We start from the raw sequence: 17,897 nt of genomic DNA on the forward strand, positions 1-17,897 counted from the left end.
TGATGATTCTTGTTTTAATATGGAAATTATTCATAACATCACTTTGCCTTTCCAGTCATATTTATTTTCATAGGTATTGTAATAAAGGAGTTGTCCAACACTTTTGTACCTTTTATATGAGAACAGTTGTGTACCTTCATTTCAACTGTACCATAAAAGGTACAGAACAGTATCATAAGATGTCTTTTCTCTACCATATATAATAACATTTTTACAAAGGTACAAGTCTGTTCCTCAAGGAACATTATTTGTACCAATGTGTGCCTTTTTTCAGAGAGTGTATAATAGTAACCTCCCTGCTCACCTGCATATCGCTGCTATCATTTTTGGGATGTGACAGCTGACTTTTCATTGTGCAACAAGCATTTAGTATCAGTCAAGATGCACTCTTATCAATTTGTGCACTCCCCTGGAAAGTTGTAAATCATTTCAGGAAAAATGACATACTGATTTCAATTCAATTCAATTCAATTCAATTCACCTTTATTTGTATAGCGCTTATACAATGTAGATTGTTTCAAAGCAGCTTCACATAAAAGGTCACAGTAAATAGGAACAGTGTAGTTCAGTTTATAGTGTTTAAGTTCAGTTCAGTTTAGCTCAGTTCAGTGTGGTTTAATAATCACTACTGAGAGTCCAAATACTGAAGAGCAAATCCAACGATGCGCAGCTCTACAGATCCTGAACCATGCAAGCCAGTGGCGACAGCGGAGAGGGAAAAAAAACTTCACTAAAGGCGGAAGTGAAGAAAAAAAACCTTAGTTGGGCACGACCATTTTAATTTCTCTGCTGGCCAAACGTCTTGTGCAGAGCTGCAGTCTCAGTGGCGGAGGCTGGAAGCTGGCCTCAGCGAAGACTCGTCTGTCTCTGGAGCGTCATAGGAAACAGTCTCATGTTCTCCACTCTTCCATGACCATCGCAGTAGTTGTTTAGGATTCGGCCAGGTCCAGGATATGGAAACCTTGGGATCATCTCGTCGTTGGTCTTGGATCGAATCAGTGACTCTGCATAGTCTGAGGGCCTCGGGAAGAGTATCCCCAGGTGGAAATGGAGAATAAAGAAAATAATTAGCGTAGCTGATGTTCACAGTGTATATCAGCAAGATGCATAACCTGTGTGGAAGCCCCCTAAGTGGTGTACTAAGTGTATGCTTTACTGAACAGATAGGTCTTTAATCTAGTTTTGAATTGGGAGAGTGTGTCTGAGCCTCGGACGTTATCAGGAAGGCTATTCCAGAGTTTAGGAGCTATAAATGAGAAGGCTCGACCTCCTTTACTCGACTTTGCTATTCTAGGTACTACCAGAAGTCCTGAGTTTTGAGATCTTAAAGAGCGAGTTGGATTGTAGCGAGACAGAAGATTGGTTAGATAAGCAGGAGCTAGATTATTTAAAGCTTTATATGTAAGAAGCAATATTTTAAATTCAATACGAAACTTAACAGGCAGCCAGTGTAAGGAGGATAAAATTGGGGTGATGTGATCAAATTTTCTAGACCTGGTTAGAACTCTGGCAGCTGCATTTTGTACTAGCTGAAGTTTGTTAATAGAGGATGCTGGGCAGCCAGCAAACAGAGCATTACAGTAGTCCAGCCTAGAAGTCATAAAAGCATGGACTAGCTTTTTTGCATCTGAGATGGATAGCATACTTCGTAACTTAGCTATATTTCTCAGATGAAAGAAAGCAGTTTTTGTGACATGGGAAATATGATTTTTAAAAGTTAAATTGCTGTCTAATATGACACCCAGATCTTTTATAGTAGAGCTAACGCTAACTTTGTATCCCTCTAATTGTAGGTCGAGTTGTGAGATCTGCTGTGTACAGGATTTAGGCCCAATAAGTAATAATTCTGTTTTGTCTGAGTTTAAGAGAAGATAATTGTTGGTCATCCAGTCTTTAACATCTTTAATACACTCAGTTAGCTTGGACAGATTAGACGTCTCGTCAGGTTTAGTTGAAATATATAATTGAGTATCATCTGCATAGCAGTGAAAGCTGATCCCATGTCTTCTAATAATGTTTCCCAGGGGTAGCATGTATATTGTAAACAGTAAAGGGCCTAAAACTGATCCTTGAGGCACCCCGTATTTTACTGGGCTGATTTGTGAAGGCTGTCCATTTATATTTACAAACTGGTAACGGTCAGATAAGTATGACTTAAACCATTGTAGGGCATGTCCCTGGACACCTGTAGACTTTAAGCGATTAATAAGGATACCATGGTCAATGGTGTCAAATGCCGCACTAAGATCGAGTAGAACTAATAGCGAGATGCACCCTTGGTCAGCAGCTAAGAGTAAATCGTTGGTTATTTTCACTAATGCAGTTTCTGTACTGTGATGAGCTCTGAAACCTGACTGAAACACTTCAAAAACATTGTTGGTCTGCAGAAAGGAGCATAATTGAGCAGAAACAACTTTTTCTAGTATTTTAGATATAAATGGAAGGTTTGAAATAGGCCTATAATTAGCTAAGTTGCTGGGTTCCAGTTGTGGTTTCTTAATAATAGGCTTAATAACAGCTAACTTGTAGGGATTTGGAACATGGCCTAAAGATAAAGAAGAGTTGATAATGTTAAGAAGAGGTTCTCCTATAACAGGTAGCAATTCTTTCAGTAACTTTGTTGGAATTGGGTCCAATATACACGTAGCTGATTTAGAGCTATTTATAATTTTGTCTAGCTCTTCCTGTTCTATGATTTTAAAGCACTGTAGGTTATTTAGATTCAGAGACGTGTTTACTGGATCTGAAGTATAAGGCGGTGCAGAAAGTTTAATATCTCCTATTTTCTGTCTAAAGCCTTCTATTTCAGACAAACGCAGACATTAAAGTCTACACTTTTATTACAAAGAATGTATTCAGGATGTGAGAGTAACTCAAAATGAAAACAAACATTAAAAAAAGAGCACTACAAGTATAGTGATGGGAAGTTCGGATCATTTGAATATAATGAAAATGTTACATATTGATTTCCATACAACATAATTCACAAACATGCATATGGTGGCGTCTTGAACAAAACAAAATTTTAAAGCATCTTTGAAATTGTAAGAGATCATAAAAATAAAATCATTGTTTATTTGGGTCTCCATGCTATGCACTTTAAGTTAGCCCATCTCAACTGTCATCTTCAGAGTCTTCAGGTAGTTCTACTTGAAAGATCAGGGAGATAAATATGGTATTGAAATACAGTGCATCCAGGAAGTATTCATAGCGCTTCACTTTTTCCACATTTTTATAAAACAGCCTTATTCCAAAATGGATTAAATTCATTTATTTCCTCAACACACAATTCTATCCACTAAACCCTATAATGACAATAAAAAAAAAGATTTTTTTAATTTTTGCAAATTTATTAAAAATAAAAAACCTGAAAAATCACATGTACATAAGTATTCACAGCCTTTGCCGTGAAACTCTAAATTGACCTCAGATACATTCTGTTTGCACTGATCATTCTTGAGATGTTTCAGCATCTTAATTGGAGTTCACCTGTGCTAAATTCAGTTGATTGGACATGATTTGAAAAGGCATATACTTGTCTATATAAGGTCCCATGGTTGACAGTGCATGTCAAAGCACAAACCAAGCATGAAGACAAAGGAATTGTCTGTAGACCTCAGAGACAGGATTGTTTTTGCTGCTCTAAAAGTTCCAATGAGCAAAGTGGCCTCCATCATCCATAAGTAGAAGATGTTTGGAACCTCCAGGACTTTTCCTAGCTGGCCTGATCTAAGCTGAGTGATTGGGGAGAAGGGCGTTAGTCAGGGAGGTGATCAATAACCCAATGGTCACTCTGTCTGAGCTCCAGCCTTCTTCTGTGGAGAGAGGAGAACCTTACAGAAGGACAACCATCAATCCACCAATCAGGCCTGTATGGTAGAGTGGCCTAGGCTAATACCATCCCTACAGTGAAGCATGGTGGTGGCAGCTTCATGCTATGGGGATGTTTTTCATATTCCATTTTGGAATAAGACTGTAACATAAAAAATGCGCTATGAATACTTTCCGGTGTGCTGTATATTTATTTGACAAGAGTATTATTTAACAAAGTATTATTTAACAAAACATAGGATTTCTTTAACAGAGGACTCGTCCGTAGCTTGTAGATCAAGCTATAACTGCCGAGGATGAAGCCAGAGTTGGAGCCCACCCCCCTGAACAGGGCCAATCTGGTGGTGGTGGGAATGATGGAGAATGAACATCTATGTCATTATCTGCAAACAGATGAATGGATGAATGAATGAATGAATGAATGGAGTGGAGTGCTAGTATGTTCATTGTGTCCTGTGGCTATTGGTTGGAACTGATTGTAATGAGTGATGTGACATTAGGTCTTCCAAGTATAACTACACTGTAAAAAAATCCATTATTTTACGTTTTTCTGCCAGCTAGGGTGCCGGAAAAAAAAAAATTAAAATAACGACCGGTAAATTACAGACATTTATCATAAAATAACAGATGTTAAATTACAGAAATTTTCCAGAAATGTAAATTTAACAGAATTTCTGTAATTTAAAGGCCCTTATTTTACTTTTGTTTTTGTTTTCCAGCATCCTAGCAGCCAGAAAAAACTTAAAATAACGGATTTTTTAACAGTGATAAAGCTATAAAGCGATAAAGCTAAATTTCTTTTGCCACACCACAAGTCATTTATCCAAGCTATGTGGGCTGTGCTGGCCCAATAACAGAAACATTAGTTATTCATCAGTCTCGAGTTTTCCCATTTTGAGTCATCCAGCAAGTGTTATCCATTAAGATATCCATTACAACACTTCTCTAGGTTTTAGCCTAACATTTTGTCCTACTCATCTGATTATGTTACCAATACTGCATTTGAATGGTTCTAAGGTTAGGGTTAGGGATTGACATTATGATTCACCGGATGGCCTGTCAATCAAGCCACTGAAAAAGGTCAATTGAAAGTTTTTCAAAAGATCTCCTAGGAACAATGTGTCAGCGTGACAGGCTAATCCGTACAAATTCATATTCAGTCATGTGAAGATGTAAGATTTTTAAAAAGAGGCAGGGCCTGGTACCAAAACCCCATTCCTAAACCCAATTGACATAGGGGGATGAGAAAATTGTGTGAATGAGATTGTACAAATTCATATATATTAGTCACAAGATAAAAAAGTTATGAATTATCGTCATTATCGCACCGCTATTATCTGTTTACACTACAGCAGTGTTGGCCAATAACGCGTTACTATTAGTGCGTTACTATTACGACATTACTTTTGACAGTAACTAATACTGTAACGCAGTGCTTTTTAAATATATTAACTTCGTTGCCATTACAATATGATGCATTTGTCCGTTAAATTTTTGCTGCAGTCTAGCCTACATCTTCTTTTTTACAGCAGTGATGCATTGTGGGATTGGTGGATGCCAACCAACCACTGTAAAGAAGACGCGTCGTGTATGAGGCACCAGACTGGACAAAAGTAAAGCGAAAGCAGAGATACCGGGTGTGCGCGAGAGAGACCGAATGCGCATGAGGTACTGTAGGCTGAGTGTGCACGCGAGAGAGACTAAATACGTGCGAGGTAGGCCGATTGTACGCACGAAAGAGACCGAGAGACTATTAACGTTACTATTATTAATTACTATTACTAATACTACTATGTTTGTTGTTTCAAATAAATAAATAAGCACACATTTGTTATCTCCGACACATTTCTGTTATATTTCAAAACACGTTATTTAAAGTATATAGTGTTGTACTGCTCAGAAAAAAATGCTGATTTTTTAAAATTTATTTATTATTTTTTTATTGCTTTACATATGTTTATAGCTGTTATACAACAGCAGATCTGAATATACTTTGAATATACGCAGCTTTTTTTTGAGCAGCTGTTAAGTTTTTGTTTTGTTTAAAATGCATAAAATTTAAGGTTGTCTATAATGGCAGTTTTATTGGTGCTGAGTTTCACCAAATTGATTCTGAATGATAATTCAGATTACTTTCATTTATTTCTTTCATAAAAGTTTTGTGTTTGTTGCACATTTTTGCTATTTTTATACTCAAGTTGTGAGGGAACATGTTTAAGGGTTAAATACAAACTTTTATGACGCTGAAGCAACTTTAGTTTTTGCTTTTTTGTTTCTGAATATATTATTCAGCTGGTTTATGACCTTGTGATATTTTCATTTTTGTGCTGCTGGTCTGACTTAAATAAATTAGTGTTTAAAATTGTCTTGTGTTTTAGTTGTGTGAATGCAAATTAATTAAAACAGTGAAGCTTATCAACAGTCTGTTCTTCATGCAGCACTTAAGTGATCTCAAAAGGGCATGAATGGAAGCATTAAAAATGTTCTTAGGAAAAGTAACTCAAAAATGACTTTTAACAGTAATGCATTAATTTTTGTTGTAAGTAATCGATAAAATAATTGAGTTTCTTTTTGAATGTAACTAGTTGCTATTTTTCAGTAACTAACACAACAATGGTTTACAGTGTGTGGAATGGTGTTCTGGGATTGGTTGAGTATGTATATAGTATGTATCACGTTTCATACGCTGATGACATACAGTACTGATTTTGATGGAAAACTGTTTATTTTAATGACTGTTTATGTGTTTTGGGACCAAACTCTTTCTATATTGTTCAAGGTTTTTCATTATTAATGTCCTGTCAACTTAAAGATTTCACTACAGAATGCTGAATCACAAGCCCACAACCACAAACTGTTTCCAGTCAGATAGTCACAGTAAAAAAAGAAAGCCTATTAAAAAAGTTTTTTTTAAATCCACAGGGCCAAATGTGTCTATCGCATAAGAATAATCTCTCATCTGAACCTTTTTCTGCTTGTCTCGTTACGCCGAGTTGGCCTGAAAAATACCTATTTATTGTGTGAGCGAGAACCCAGATCAGATACTGGCCTTGAGCACCAGAGAAAATCACGTGGAGCAGGGAATCCCAGAGCAACTGTGTCTGTCCACCTCTTTTTTTTTTTCTTTTCACACTTTTGTTCCCTTCCCTCTCTGTGTTTCTCCTGACCTGTGCTGCTGGTAAATTGGGAGTACATTTATTAGGATCTATAATAAGTGTTATGCCGCCGGACTCCCTGCTGACTGTAGTCTTTTATGGATGAGTTTGAGTCGCCCCTCTCCTCCTCTGGCCCTGCAGGCTGAAGTGATCTCCATCCCTCTCTAATAACCAGCTTTCCACTTTCCTCTAGCCCTTCATCTCTTTCTCTTTTAGTCACTCTCTCTCTCTCTCTCTCTCTCTCTCTCTCTGTCGATCGCTCCATCCCTTCAGTCTTATTCCTACTCCTGCTTTGGTTTCCCTTGGTACCTTGTTCAGCAGGGTTGCAATGAGTGACATTTTTCCCCCATTGCCCTCGGCAATTGAGACTGGCAGCCCGGCTCTCTGCTTGTTTTCTCAACTGGCGGATTTTAAAAGGCTACATGCTATTTATTTCATATATATATATATATATATATATATATATATATATATATATATATATATATATATATATATATATATATATATATATATATATATATCAGATTGTTTTATTTTTTATAATTACTTGGTTATTTATGTAATTGTATTTTATTTAATTTTATTTTTTTTCAGGTATTAAATATTCATTCATTCATTCATTCATTTTCTTTTCAGCTTAGTCCCTTTATTAATCTGGGGTCGCCACAGCGGAATGAACTGCCAACGTATCCAGCATATGTTTTACGCAACGGATGCCCTTCCAGCCGCAACCCATCACTGGGAAACCCATACACACTCATTCGCACACATACATACACTGTGGACAATTTAGCCTACCCAATTCACCTGTACCGAATGTCTTTGGACTGTGGGGGAAACCGGAGCACCCGGAGGAAACCCACGCAAACGCAGGGAGAACATGCAAACTCCACACAGAAACGCCAACTGACCCAGCTGAGGCTCGAACCAGCGACCTTCTTGCTTTGAGGTGACAGCACTACCTACTGCGCTGCTCGCTACTAAATATTATTAAACATTTTATTTATTTATTTATTTATTAAATAATTAATTAATTAATTTATTTATTTATTTATTTATTTATTTATTTACTTATATCTGGTTTTGTTTTGTTTGTTGAAATATAGTGTTTGATTTATGGTCGTTTTGTAGTTTGAATCAATAAACAATAATGTTTGTTTTATTTTGTTTATTTTATTTTTAGATTAGTTTTTTAATTTATAAATTATTGGGTCATATTTTAAAATAAGGTCTCAATAGTTAATGTTAATGTATTTACTTCAATTAATAATGTGTTTACTAACTATAAACAACAGCATTTATTAATCATTGTTCAACAATTACTAATGCATTATTAAAATGCTAATTAATGCTTGTTAACATGAATTAAGGGACAGTCCATTACAAACACAAACTAATGATGAACAACTTTATTTTCATTAACTAACGTTAACAAGCATAAACAAATACAGTTATAAATGTATATTGTTCATTGCCTGTTGATGTTAGTTAATGCATTAAATAACATAAACTAATACAACCTTATTGCAACTAATTAAAATTTATAATAATTTCATATACTTTTGGACGACATGGTGGCTCAGTGGTTAGCTCTTTCGCCACACAGCAAGAAGGACTCTGGTTTGAGTTTAGGCTGGGTCAGTTGGCATTTCTGTGTGGACATTGCATGTTCTCTCTGTGTTGTCGTGGGTGTTGGTCCAGGTGCTGTAGATGCGTTGCATCTGGAAGGGCATCCACTGTGAAAAATATATGATGGATAAGTTGGTGGTTCATTTCGCTGTGGCGACCCCTGATAAATAAAGGGACTTAGCTGGAGGAATGAATAATATATATTTTAAATAATTTTGCCATATTGAAGGATGAATTGATACACATTCATGGACTACATATTTCATATGTTTTTTGTCTCCATCTCTGTCTCAGTAATCATTGCACTGCAATATTCCTATTAACACTTTATTTTGTTGCTACATTTCATTAGTATATTTGCTACTAGCTGAAAACTACAGTAACACAAAGCACATCCTGCATATTGACTTGGTGAGGAAATGAATGCAAAATGCAAATGTAAATAGAAATTTATTCCTATTTACTCCAAAGTCTTTTAGAGTATATAGAAGTATTTGAGCTTCGATCTCACCAGCTGCTTTCTTCTGGAGTTGATTTCAGAGTTTAATATAGTGCTGAAGTACTGTATTAACCCAGATTGCTGTATTTTTAGTTTATCATTCATTCATTTTCCTTCTGCTTAGTCTCTTATTTATCAGGGGTCACCACAGCGGAATGAACCTCCTTTTTAGTTTTTAGTTTATTTATTTATTTGTTTTATTTATTTATTTATTTATTTATTATTGATCAAAGGCTTTAAAAATGTTTGTCAGGTTTTTTAATTTTATTTTTGTATTGAGTTTTTCACATTTAACTTAATTTAATTAAAATTTTGATTTATTTTTGTTTTTATTAATTATTAATATATATTTTATTATTTAACATGGTAGTAATAAAAATAATAATATATCATCAATAATTTGTTATTTTGTCAAAATTTCTTTTAGTAAGTTTTTTATAGATTAAAAAAAAAGTAAGATACTGGAAATCACCACAGAAAAGAAGCTACTGTTGTCAAAACATTTGAAGTGCAATTTCTTCTCCAGCCTGGATGTAAAGACTAAATCAAATGAACCACAGTCACTCAATCAATTAAAACAGATATGTTCAATATAAGAATACAAATATTTTGGCAGCAAAGCAGCATTAGCGGAAACCACAAGTCTAAAGCAGGTCACCAGCAGAAAGAAAGTTATTCTTGTTTTACATCAGCTTTTGTGTAACAGCAGCATAGAGGGCAGTAGAAAGAGAACAGGCCATTTTTAATAAAAACCGCAGTCAGTAATAAGGGCAATCACCATTTGCATGGAAATATTGATGGAAAATCTCTGCACCTTCTTCACAAAGCAACAAAAATACTCTCTCAATTATAAACTACATTTTCTATCTTCAGTCATTTTTATTTTTTTGCAAGTTTGGAACAATTTTGGATCCAGCTGGAACCTGCAAACCATGTTTACTTATGGTTTAAATTTGTCTTTAAATGTGTTTAAATGTTTTTTTTTACTTGGCTTTATATTAGATAAATATTGCTTCAGAGTCATACAACTATCATAATAATATCTACTCAAAACAACGGCTAAATGAAATATTTTAATGCTGTGAGTTTAATGTGTAAGTAAAACAGGAATATTAACCTGCAAATAACCTGCAAACAAACCACAATGGAATGGAAACAGTGATTTTCTTCCTAGTAAACTCTAGCAAATTATTGACAATGGAAGGTTCTTTAACCAGGGAAACCGCTGTAGCTCTATTTGTATTTGCTACATAATAAATGACACACAGATGACACAAAATAACAAACTGTCTTGTTATCTCATCTTAGTGTGGCTGATATGTAGAAAGGCAAACTTGTGTGACAGTTCTGGTTCTTAACAAAACTTTTTTTTAGTTGTTAATCAAAACTTTACTTTTCAAATTAACAGTTGTGTTGGCTATAGTAATCAATGATTTTATTTTATTTTATTTTCATTTTACTTTATAGATCAAATATATTAATGTTGGTTTTTAGATCAAAAGTTGGACTTTTTAGGTTATAGTAAATCATTTAAAATCATAATCATGTTTTATTTATGGTTGTTTTGTTTTCTTTAGTAATTAATCAAAACTTTATCCTTTTCAGATTAAAGGTTGTGTAGGCTATAGTCAGTAATTTCTTTTCATTTATATACATACAATTTTTATTTTATTTTATTTTATTTTATTTTATTTTATTTTATTTTATTTTATTTTATTTTATTTTATTTTAGGTAAAAAGATAATTATTTAGGTAAATTTATTTAGGTAAAAAGATAACCTCAGAACCATATGAAGTTCTGTCAGAAAAATGTGTTCTTTGTTGTTTTTATGTATTAATAGAATTTATTTTTTGTACAGTGTGTATTTATTCCTTGATGGATTGTATCCCTTATTGCCCTTGACTTTAATAACAGCAGTTCAACTTTCCTCAGAGTGCCGGCGTGAGAAGGTCAAGGGAGACTCTCCGTTTGGCTCCACAAGACTGCGATCAAGCACAGTTCTCTACCACATTTCAGGACACCTGCACAACCGTCAGAAACAGAGCAAAATCAAACTTAATAAGGTGAGGCCATTCAGATACTTATGATACAGAAAAATACAGAAACATGTCCTGTTTAACAAATGGTACTTTGGTGTTTTCTTCGATCTGATCACAAGCAGATGATGCTAAATACAGGTGTAAACGGTCTTGTTTTAAAATTTTTCAAAAGACTTTTTTAAAAACATTTTCACATTTTCTGTATAAAGCAGTTTGATTGTCTGCTCGACTGTCCTGGTGTGTTTGTTGTTTGTTTGCGGCATGCTGTTTCGTTCTCAGCCCTTCAGTCAAGTTGGTTTCTGTTTCACTGGGCGCTGGGATTGGAACATGCATGTTGCATTTGCGAGTGCATGGCAAGTGTTTCATTTATTGTGTGCTCATGTCTTACGTTGTTTCATGTGAACAAGCAATTAATGAGTATTTTCATTGGCTGCTTTCATTGGCTTCTTGTCCTGTTTCATGCGAACACATGGCTTGTGTGTTGTCTCTTTGTGCCATGTGCTCTCCTGTCTATTGTTTAGTCCCTCCCATCTTTTTGTCCTATTATTGGTTCATTTTGTTTACCTGTTTGTTTCCTAATTAGTTCTTGTTTATAGCTTCCTCGTGTCTGCTGTCATGTGCTAGTTTGACATACTCCACGTGTCTTAATCTGATTCTGTTTAGTTCGTTTATGACTTTAGTCAGATTAAGGTAATCAAAATAAATTTTTTGCTGTTTACATGGTAGACTCTTAATCAGAGTATTATCCTAATCACATTAAAATCAGATTATCGGTGTCCATGTAAACGCAAATTGCTTATACTACAAATAAATGAATTGTATAATAATAGATAATAATCTAAATAAATCCAAATGTGTTTATCCAATAAATAAATAAAAATACTGTGCTATGTAGAATAAAAAATAAATTTAGCTAGGTACAGAGAAAATATAGCTACTATTTAAAGTAAACTAAATTTAAATTAACTGCGTGAAATCTGCCTTTTTAAGCATGTGTTACAACTAACCCCCTATATGTTACAACTTCCCCAACAGGTGGGGTAACATTTTTACTCCTGGCACTTTTGGCAACACTGCACAGAAACCATAGGTCCGGCAATCATAATTTCAGTGCTCATTTGTAGGAGAGGCTTGTGTTTTGTTGGTAAAAATCAAATGGTTTGTCTAACCCCAATACTTTGTTTATTATTTGACCAAAAGCAAAAAGTGTTACTTTGTGCCCCGCTCTCCCCTTCTCAGTGATATTTTGTTGCTTTTAGGTTGTGTTGGAAAGTGACCAAAATCCAACGTTGAGCCAACATCTTAAACCAACATCATATTGACGTCAAATACTGACATTTATTCGTCAGGTATGGCAACCAAAATCCAACGTCTGATAGACGTCATATTTGTAATGTCCACACAACGTCAAGTTGTAACGTCAGTAGATGTTGAATTTTGTTGGTTTTAGGTCGTGTTGGAAAGTAACCAAAATGCAATGTCTGTCCGAGGTTGGACATTGACATCGGCCTGATGTTGGGTTCTGACATCAACCCGATTTCATTTCCAAACAAAATGCCAACCCAGTCTAATTTGTCTTTTGTTAATGTTTTCCCCCTTGGGTTGTTTTTGTTATGTTTTGTTTTAATGTTAATAAAATCTATTTTGTTACTGCGATTGAGTGAGTCCTTGCTCCCTTCTGGTACTGTGACAGTATGCATATTTAAGTCTCTATACTTTGCACAGTATTATCGGTTATCGCCGTTTTGTTAATTACAAGTCTATACAATTACAGTATTTAAATGTAATGTATTGATAGTGTTTTTTTTTAATGTCTCTCTTAGATGTGGTTTACAGTACACCTGTGTCAATTTATGTATTTTTTTTCTGATCAGATAGCTATTCAATGGTGAATGAATGCATTGAAGAAAGATATAAATTCGATTGCCCAAATCACTTCAAGATGTGGTCTGGGACTGGATGAAACTGGACAGTTCTAAATTCATCTGGTTGCTGAACCCACATATTTATATTTTACTCCTCCCAAAATGTAAAAATAATGCAAATGCAACACACAATGGCAACACCACAGATGGCAGTTTGTTTCATTTTATTGTATTACGTTTTATTTTATTACATATTAAAATCAAATGGCAGCATTGACAATGGATACACATCATTCCCTTTTGATACCTCTGTGAAAGGAGAGGAATAATAATGAAAAAAAAAAACATTTCTTTCTGGTAAATTGTTTTTGGCAGAATAGGTTATACAGAAACGAATTGTAAACCATTTAAAGTTTTAAATGATGTCTTGCATGTATCTGTACGACAGAAATAGGTTTTCCTTGCACACAGCCCTGAGATGGCATGCCCTTTTATCAGAATCAGAATCAGAATGAGCTTTATTCACCAAATGTGCACAAACACACAAGAGATTTTTCTTGTGGTTTACCGGAGCTCAGGGTACAGACATTTTGAGGACAAAAGAGACATTTAAAGAAGTAATAAAATAAAGTCAACAATAAAATTTGGCCTATTGTCCTAATACCATATGGCTGTACTGTATATCGGCACTGGTGGGTGGCATGCGTTAGCTTGAGGTCACAGGCTGAGTGCCTTACTGTCCCACCAGTGACAATATCCAGTCATATTGCACTGCTAGTTGCATGACATTGCTCATATTCAACGGCATAATCACGTATTTATAAAATAGAGAATGTGCAGCTGACAGTCACAACAGCAGAAACCGTTGTGTTAAAAACATGTCACTTTAGAACTAGTATTTGAACGATTCTTTAGCGTAATATTTAAAGTAATGGCCAAACAACTTATTTTGCTCATATTTTATGATTATAAGGCTGAATGGTATGAAATGGCATCAATCCCCAGCAAGCAAAATTCATGTGGCTCAAATCCGGCCCACACCAGACGCTTACATCCAGCCCCCAAACCGCATGGAATGATGGCACTTGGCGGTTCGCTCCTGTTTGCCAGATCTGAGCCACAAATAAGCCATAGCAATATCACATATCAGCCAGAATTCAACCAAATGAACTAGAACTGACCCTTTTTTGGGCCACAGTTTGCTTTTATTCTGGCCCAGATCCGGCCCACACCAGACACTTACATCTGGACCACATACTGAATGGAATGATGGCTCTAGGGCGGTCCGCTCCTGTTTGTCAGATCTGGGCCACAAATAAGCCAAAGCTATACCACATATTAGCCAGAATTCAACCAATTGAACCAGAACTGACCCTATTTTAAGCCACAATTTGCTTTTATTCTGGCCCAGATCTGGCCTACACCTTACACTTACGGGGTGTGGCAAAGTACAAAAAAGCATGTTATTACGTTACTTCTAATAATGGATAAAACATTGGTTAACATCAGTGAATTATATTATTTCATCACAGGTTGTACCTCACTTAATTTTATTGTATTTTTTTACTTGACTTGTTTGCTGTAATGAATAAACTTTTTTAAACTAAGTTCTGAAAAGTTACAGCAGTGCAAAAAAATATATATATTAAGAGGTTCAGGGCTATGAACCCAGCTAAAGCAAACACTTTTCTCCATGATGGTAACTTTAGTTTTAAGATAACTGGGCAACATTTGCCATATCTTCTCACAGCCACATTAGCCAGAACTAACTGTGCCAAATATTTGCCAAAAGTGGCCCACGTTTGTTTTAGGATAACTGGGCCACATTTGCCATATTTTTTCTGGGCCGCTTTAGGCTCACAGCCAGATTAGTCAGAGCTAACTGTGCCAAATGTTTTCCAAAAGTGGCCTACATTTGTTTTATGATAACTGGGCCACATTTGCCATATCTTCTCTGGGCCACTATAGGCTCAAATCCACATTAGCCATAGCTTACCGTACCGAATATTTGCCAAAAGTGGCCCACATATATTTTAAGATAACTGGGCCACATTTTCCATATATTCTCTGGGCCACTATAGGCTATCAGCTGCATTAGCCAGAGTTCACTGTGCCAAATATTTGCCAAAAGTGGCCCACATATGTTTTAAAATAACTGGGCCACATTTGCCATATTTTCTCTGGGCCACATTAGGCTCAGAGCCGCAATAGCCAGAGCCTACTGTGCCAAATATTTGCCAAAAGTGGCACACATATGTCTATAACTGGGCCACATTTGCACTTACACGTGTGAGCCACTTTAGGTTTTGACCCACATTACCCTTAAATGACTATGCCACATATTTGCCAACTGTGGCCCACATTTGTCCTCCATCATTTGGGCCAAATTTATCATTTTCCACATGGGCCACATTAGGCTCACATTCAGATTACATTTTGCCATAAGTGCCAAATCTTTTCCTTAAATAGCCCATATATGAATTTGAATCATTGGCCCCCCTTTGCCATTGTACAGGTGGGCCACTTCAGGCTCACATTCATTTTGTCTAGGCCAAAGGAATACCACCAGTGCCACATAACTGCCTAAAGTGGCCCGCATTCGTATGCTATCTGGGTCTACAGACATTTTCCAGTATTTCTCTGTTGCATTCATGAGATCAAAATAATTAATGATGAAAAAGCTTATTATGCAGTCTCTGTGGCCATCTTGTGGCAAAACCGTCTTTGGTCTGCTCAGTATGACAGGCTGATGGCCGCCAATGTGCTGAATCTCCAAAATTATAAATATTTTTAAAAAGGCACTATCCTTATAAATAAACTGCATAGAAATCTAAACAACTACATTCTCACCTAAAAGCCTCAAGAGTACGTTATTTTGTCCAACAGCTGCAATATTTGTCAATCTGTAGTGAGTCTGTTGATTTGATTTAACTGTAGAGAATGTAAAATGCACAAGCTTATTTTGCAATGCAGCATCCAAGTTCAAAACTCAAACACAGATTTTCCTTCATCAGAAAATTGGTGAAAAGCCAAAGTGGACAAAAGAAATGCATGTAAACATCAGGTGTGAACAGCAAGGTGTCTTCCTTGTCAAATCAACCAGATTGCATCTTAAATCCAGGTGTAAACAGGGCCAAAAAACCATGTTAGCTTCCACAAATTGTTCTCTCTCTTTCTAGAATGTGTTTGGGGATCCACCCGCTCTGCCTGAATATAAAGTCGCTGATGCCAAGAAATCCAAGTTCATTCTTCTCCACTTCAGCACCTTCAAAGCAGGCTGGGATTGGCTGATCCTTCTGGCTACCTTTTATGTGGCTGTGACGGTGCCGTACAACGTTTGTTTTATAGGCGATCAAGATTTGACACGCAGCACCACCGTTACCGACATTGCCGTCGAGATTCTCTTCATCATTGGTAAGACAATGCCATTTGGATCTTTGACATTATTTTTAGTTGGTCCATTACATAGTACCTTTTTCAATGTGAGCATGATAATGATTTATGAGATTATATTACATCTGTATCTTTATATAAGATAAGAATCAAGTCTTTAAATCAGTTTCATGGTCTTTGATGTCTTCCATTAACTCAGTGTTATACCACAGGGAAATGTACTGCATCATTCTTTTTCAGTTATGGTGCTTTGGACAGAAAAAATAAACTGCATTATTGGAATTAAAAAGGGGAACTTGTACAAGAATAAATAAAATGTTTGTTTTTTAAAAGACAGGAAGTTGTTTAACCTTCTTTCGCTGTTCGTAAGAGTATATTTACAAACCACCAGCAGTGTCAGAATGGCAAGTAATGGTAGACCACCATAAACCCTGGTTATTTATTTAATTATTTTATTGTGTATTTGTATTTCATTATTTCCCTTATTTGACTTATTACTACTTTTTTTTTAGATGCGATCATTTTATGTGTGAAGATGAATGAGACTGTGATATTGGGGAATTTACTGCTTGTATTTTGTGGTTATATTTCTGTTAAATTAAAGGCAAAGAAAAAAGACATTTGAGATTTTAAATTCACGTCACGACTGATGTTTTGGAGTTTTACTTCAAATCCCCCTTGCACTCATGCTGTGCTTCTCAAATTGCACTATTATTTATTTTTTCTGCATCTTTGTGAGCTTAAGTAGATGTCTTTGTTCACAGATTGTTTGCAATGTAGAATAGCATGAGCCGTAAGGGATGCTGATCCCATGCTGTTTAAAAAATAAAGCGTGTTATGTAGGGTGACTGGTGAACACATGGTTATTGTTTTGTTGAGGTACAGCAGGTGTCATTGTATATGGGGGAGAGACACGTTTAGGCAAAATATGAAACATCTTGGATGTATTTTTACTGAGTAATCAACTATTTTGCAGATGGGGTCAAAATGACCTGGAAATTTGTAGACAGTTTTTAGGGCGGTGAAAATGACTTTAGAAAAATAGCAGAATCATTATGTTGTTTTCATACAGAGATTGGTTGGGTTATTAGTAAAATCTGTTGACTTTTGCATCATATGCCAATTGTGACAATTTGAAATTGAAAAAAGTACTTTTTTGGTATCTGTTCCAACAATTGCAAGCCTGTAACTCATGAGGTATTACAGATATTATACTATACTTTTTAGATGATGTTGTTTTTAACAAACATTTCTTTTAGTACCTTCAATTTTAAAGCTATATGTGGGTAATTTTCAGAAATATAGGAATATCAATGTGATGTGTAAATGTACACACACCAAAAACCAAATATGACCCCTATTGGCAAACACATCTTTTAAAACAATAATGTCTAAAGAACAAATCATTTTGAAACTAGAAATTGTTCTTGCATCTAGTTTTATCAGTTGCAAAGAATGTGCGAAAATTAATATTTTTTCAAG

At 35.5% G+C, this 17,897-nt stretch overlaps 1 protein-coding gene across 1 annotated transcript in view; it reads left to right on the forward strand.

Annotated features, from left to right (window-relative positions):
* Positions 1-17,897, forward strand: part of kcnh8 (potassium voltage-gated channel, subfamily H (eag-related), member 8) — a 162,944-nt gene that overhangs the window by 70,710 nt on the left and 74,337 nt on the right. The window contains exons 4-5 of the mRNA XM_056480266.1: positions 11,051-11,181; positions 16,202-16,436. Coding sequence (XP_056336241.1) covers positions 11,051-11,181; positions 16,202-16,436 — 366 coding nt within the window. The remainder of the gene's footprint in view (positions 1-11,050; positions 11,182-16,201; positions 16,437-17,897) is intronic.

The sequence above is a fragment of the Danio aesculapii genome, chromosome 19 (genome assembly GCF_903798145.1).
Source record: "Danio aesculapii chromosome 19, fDanAes4.1, whole genome shotgun sequence".
NCBI classification, from domain to species: domain Eukaryota; kingdom Metazoa; phylum Chordata; class Actinopteri; order Cypriniformes; family Danionidae; genus Danio; species Danio aesculapii.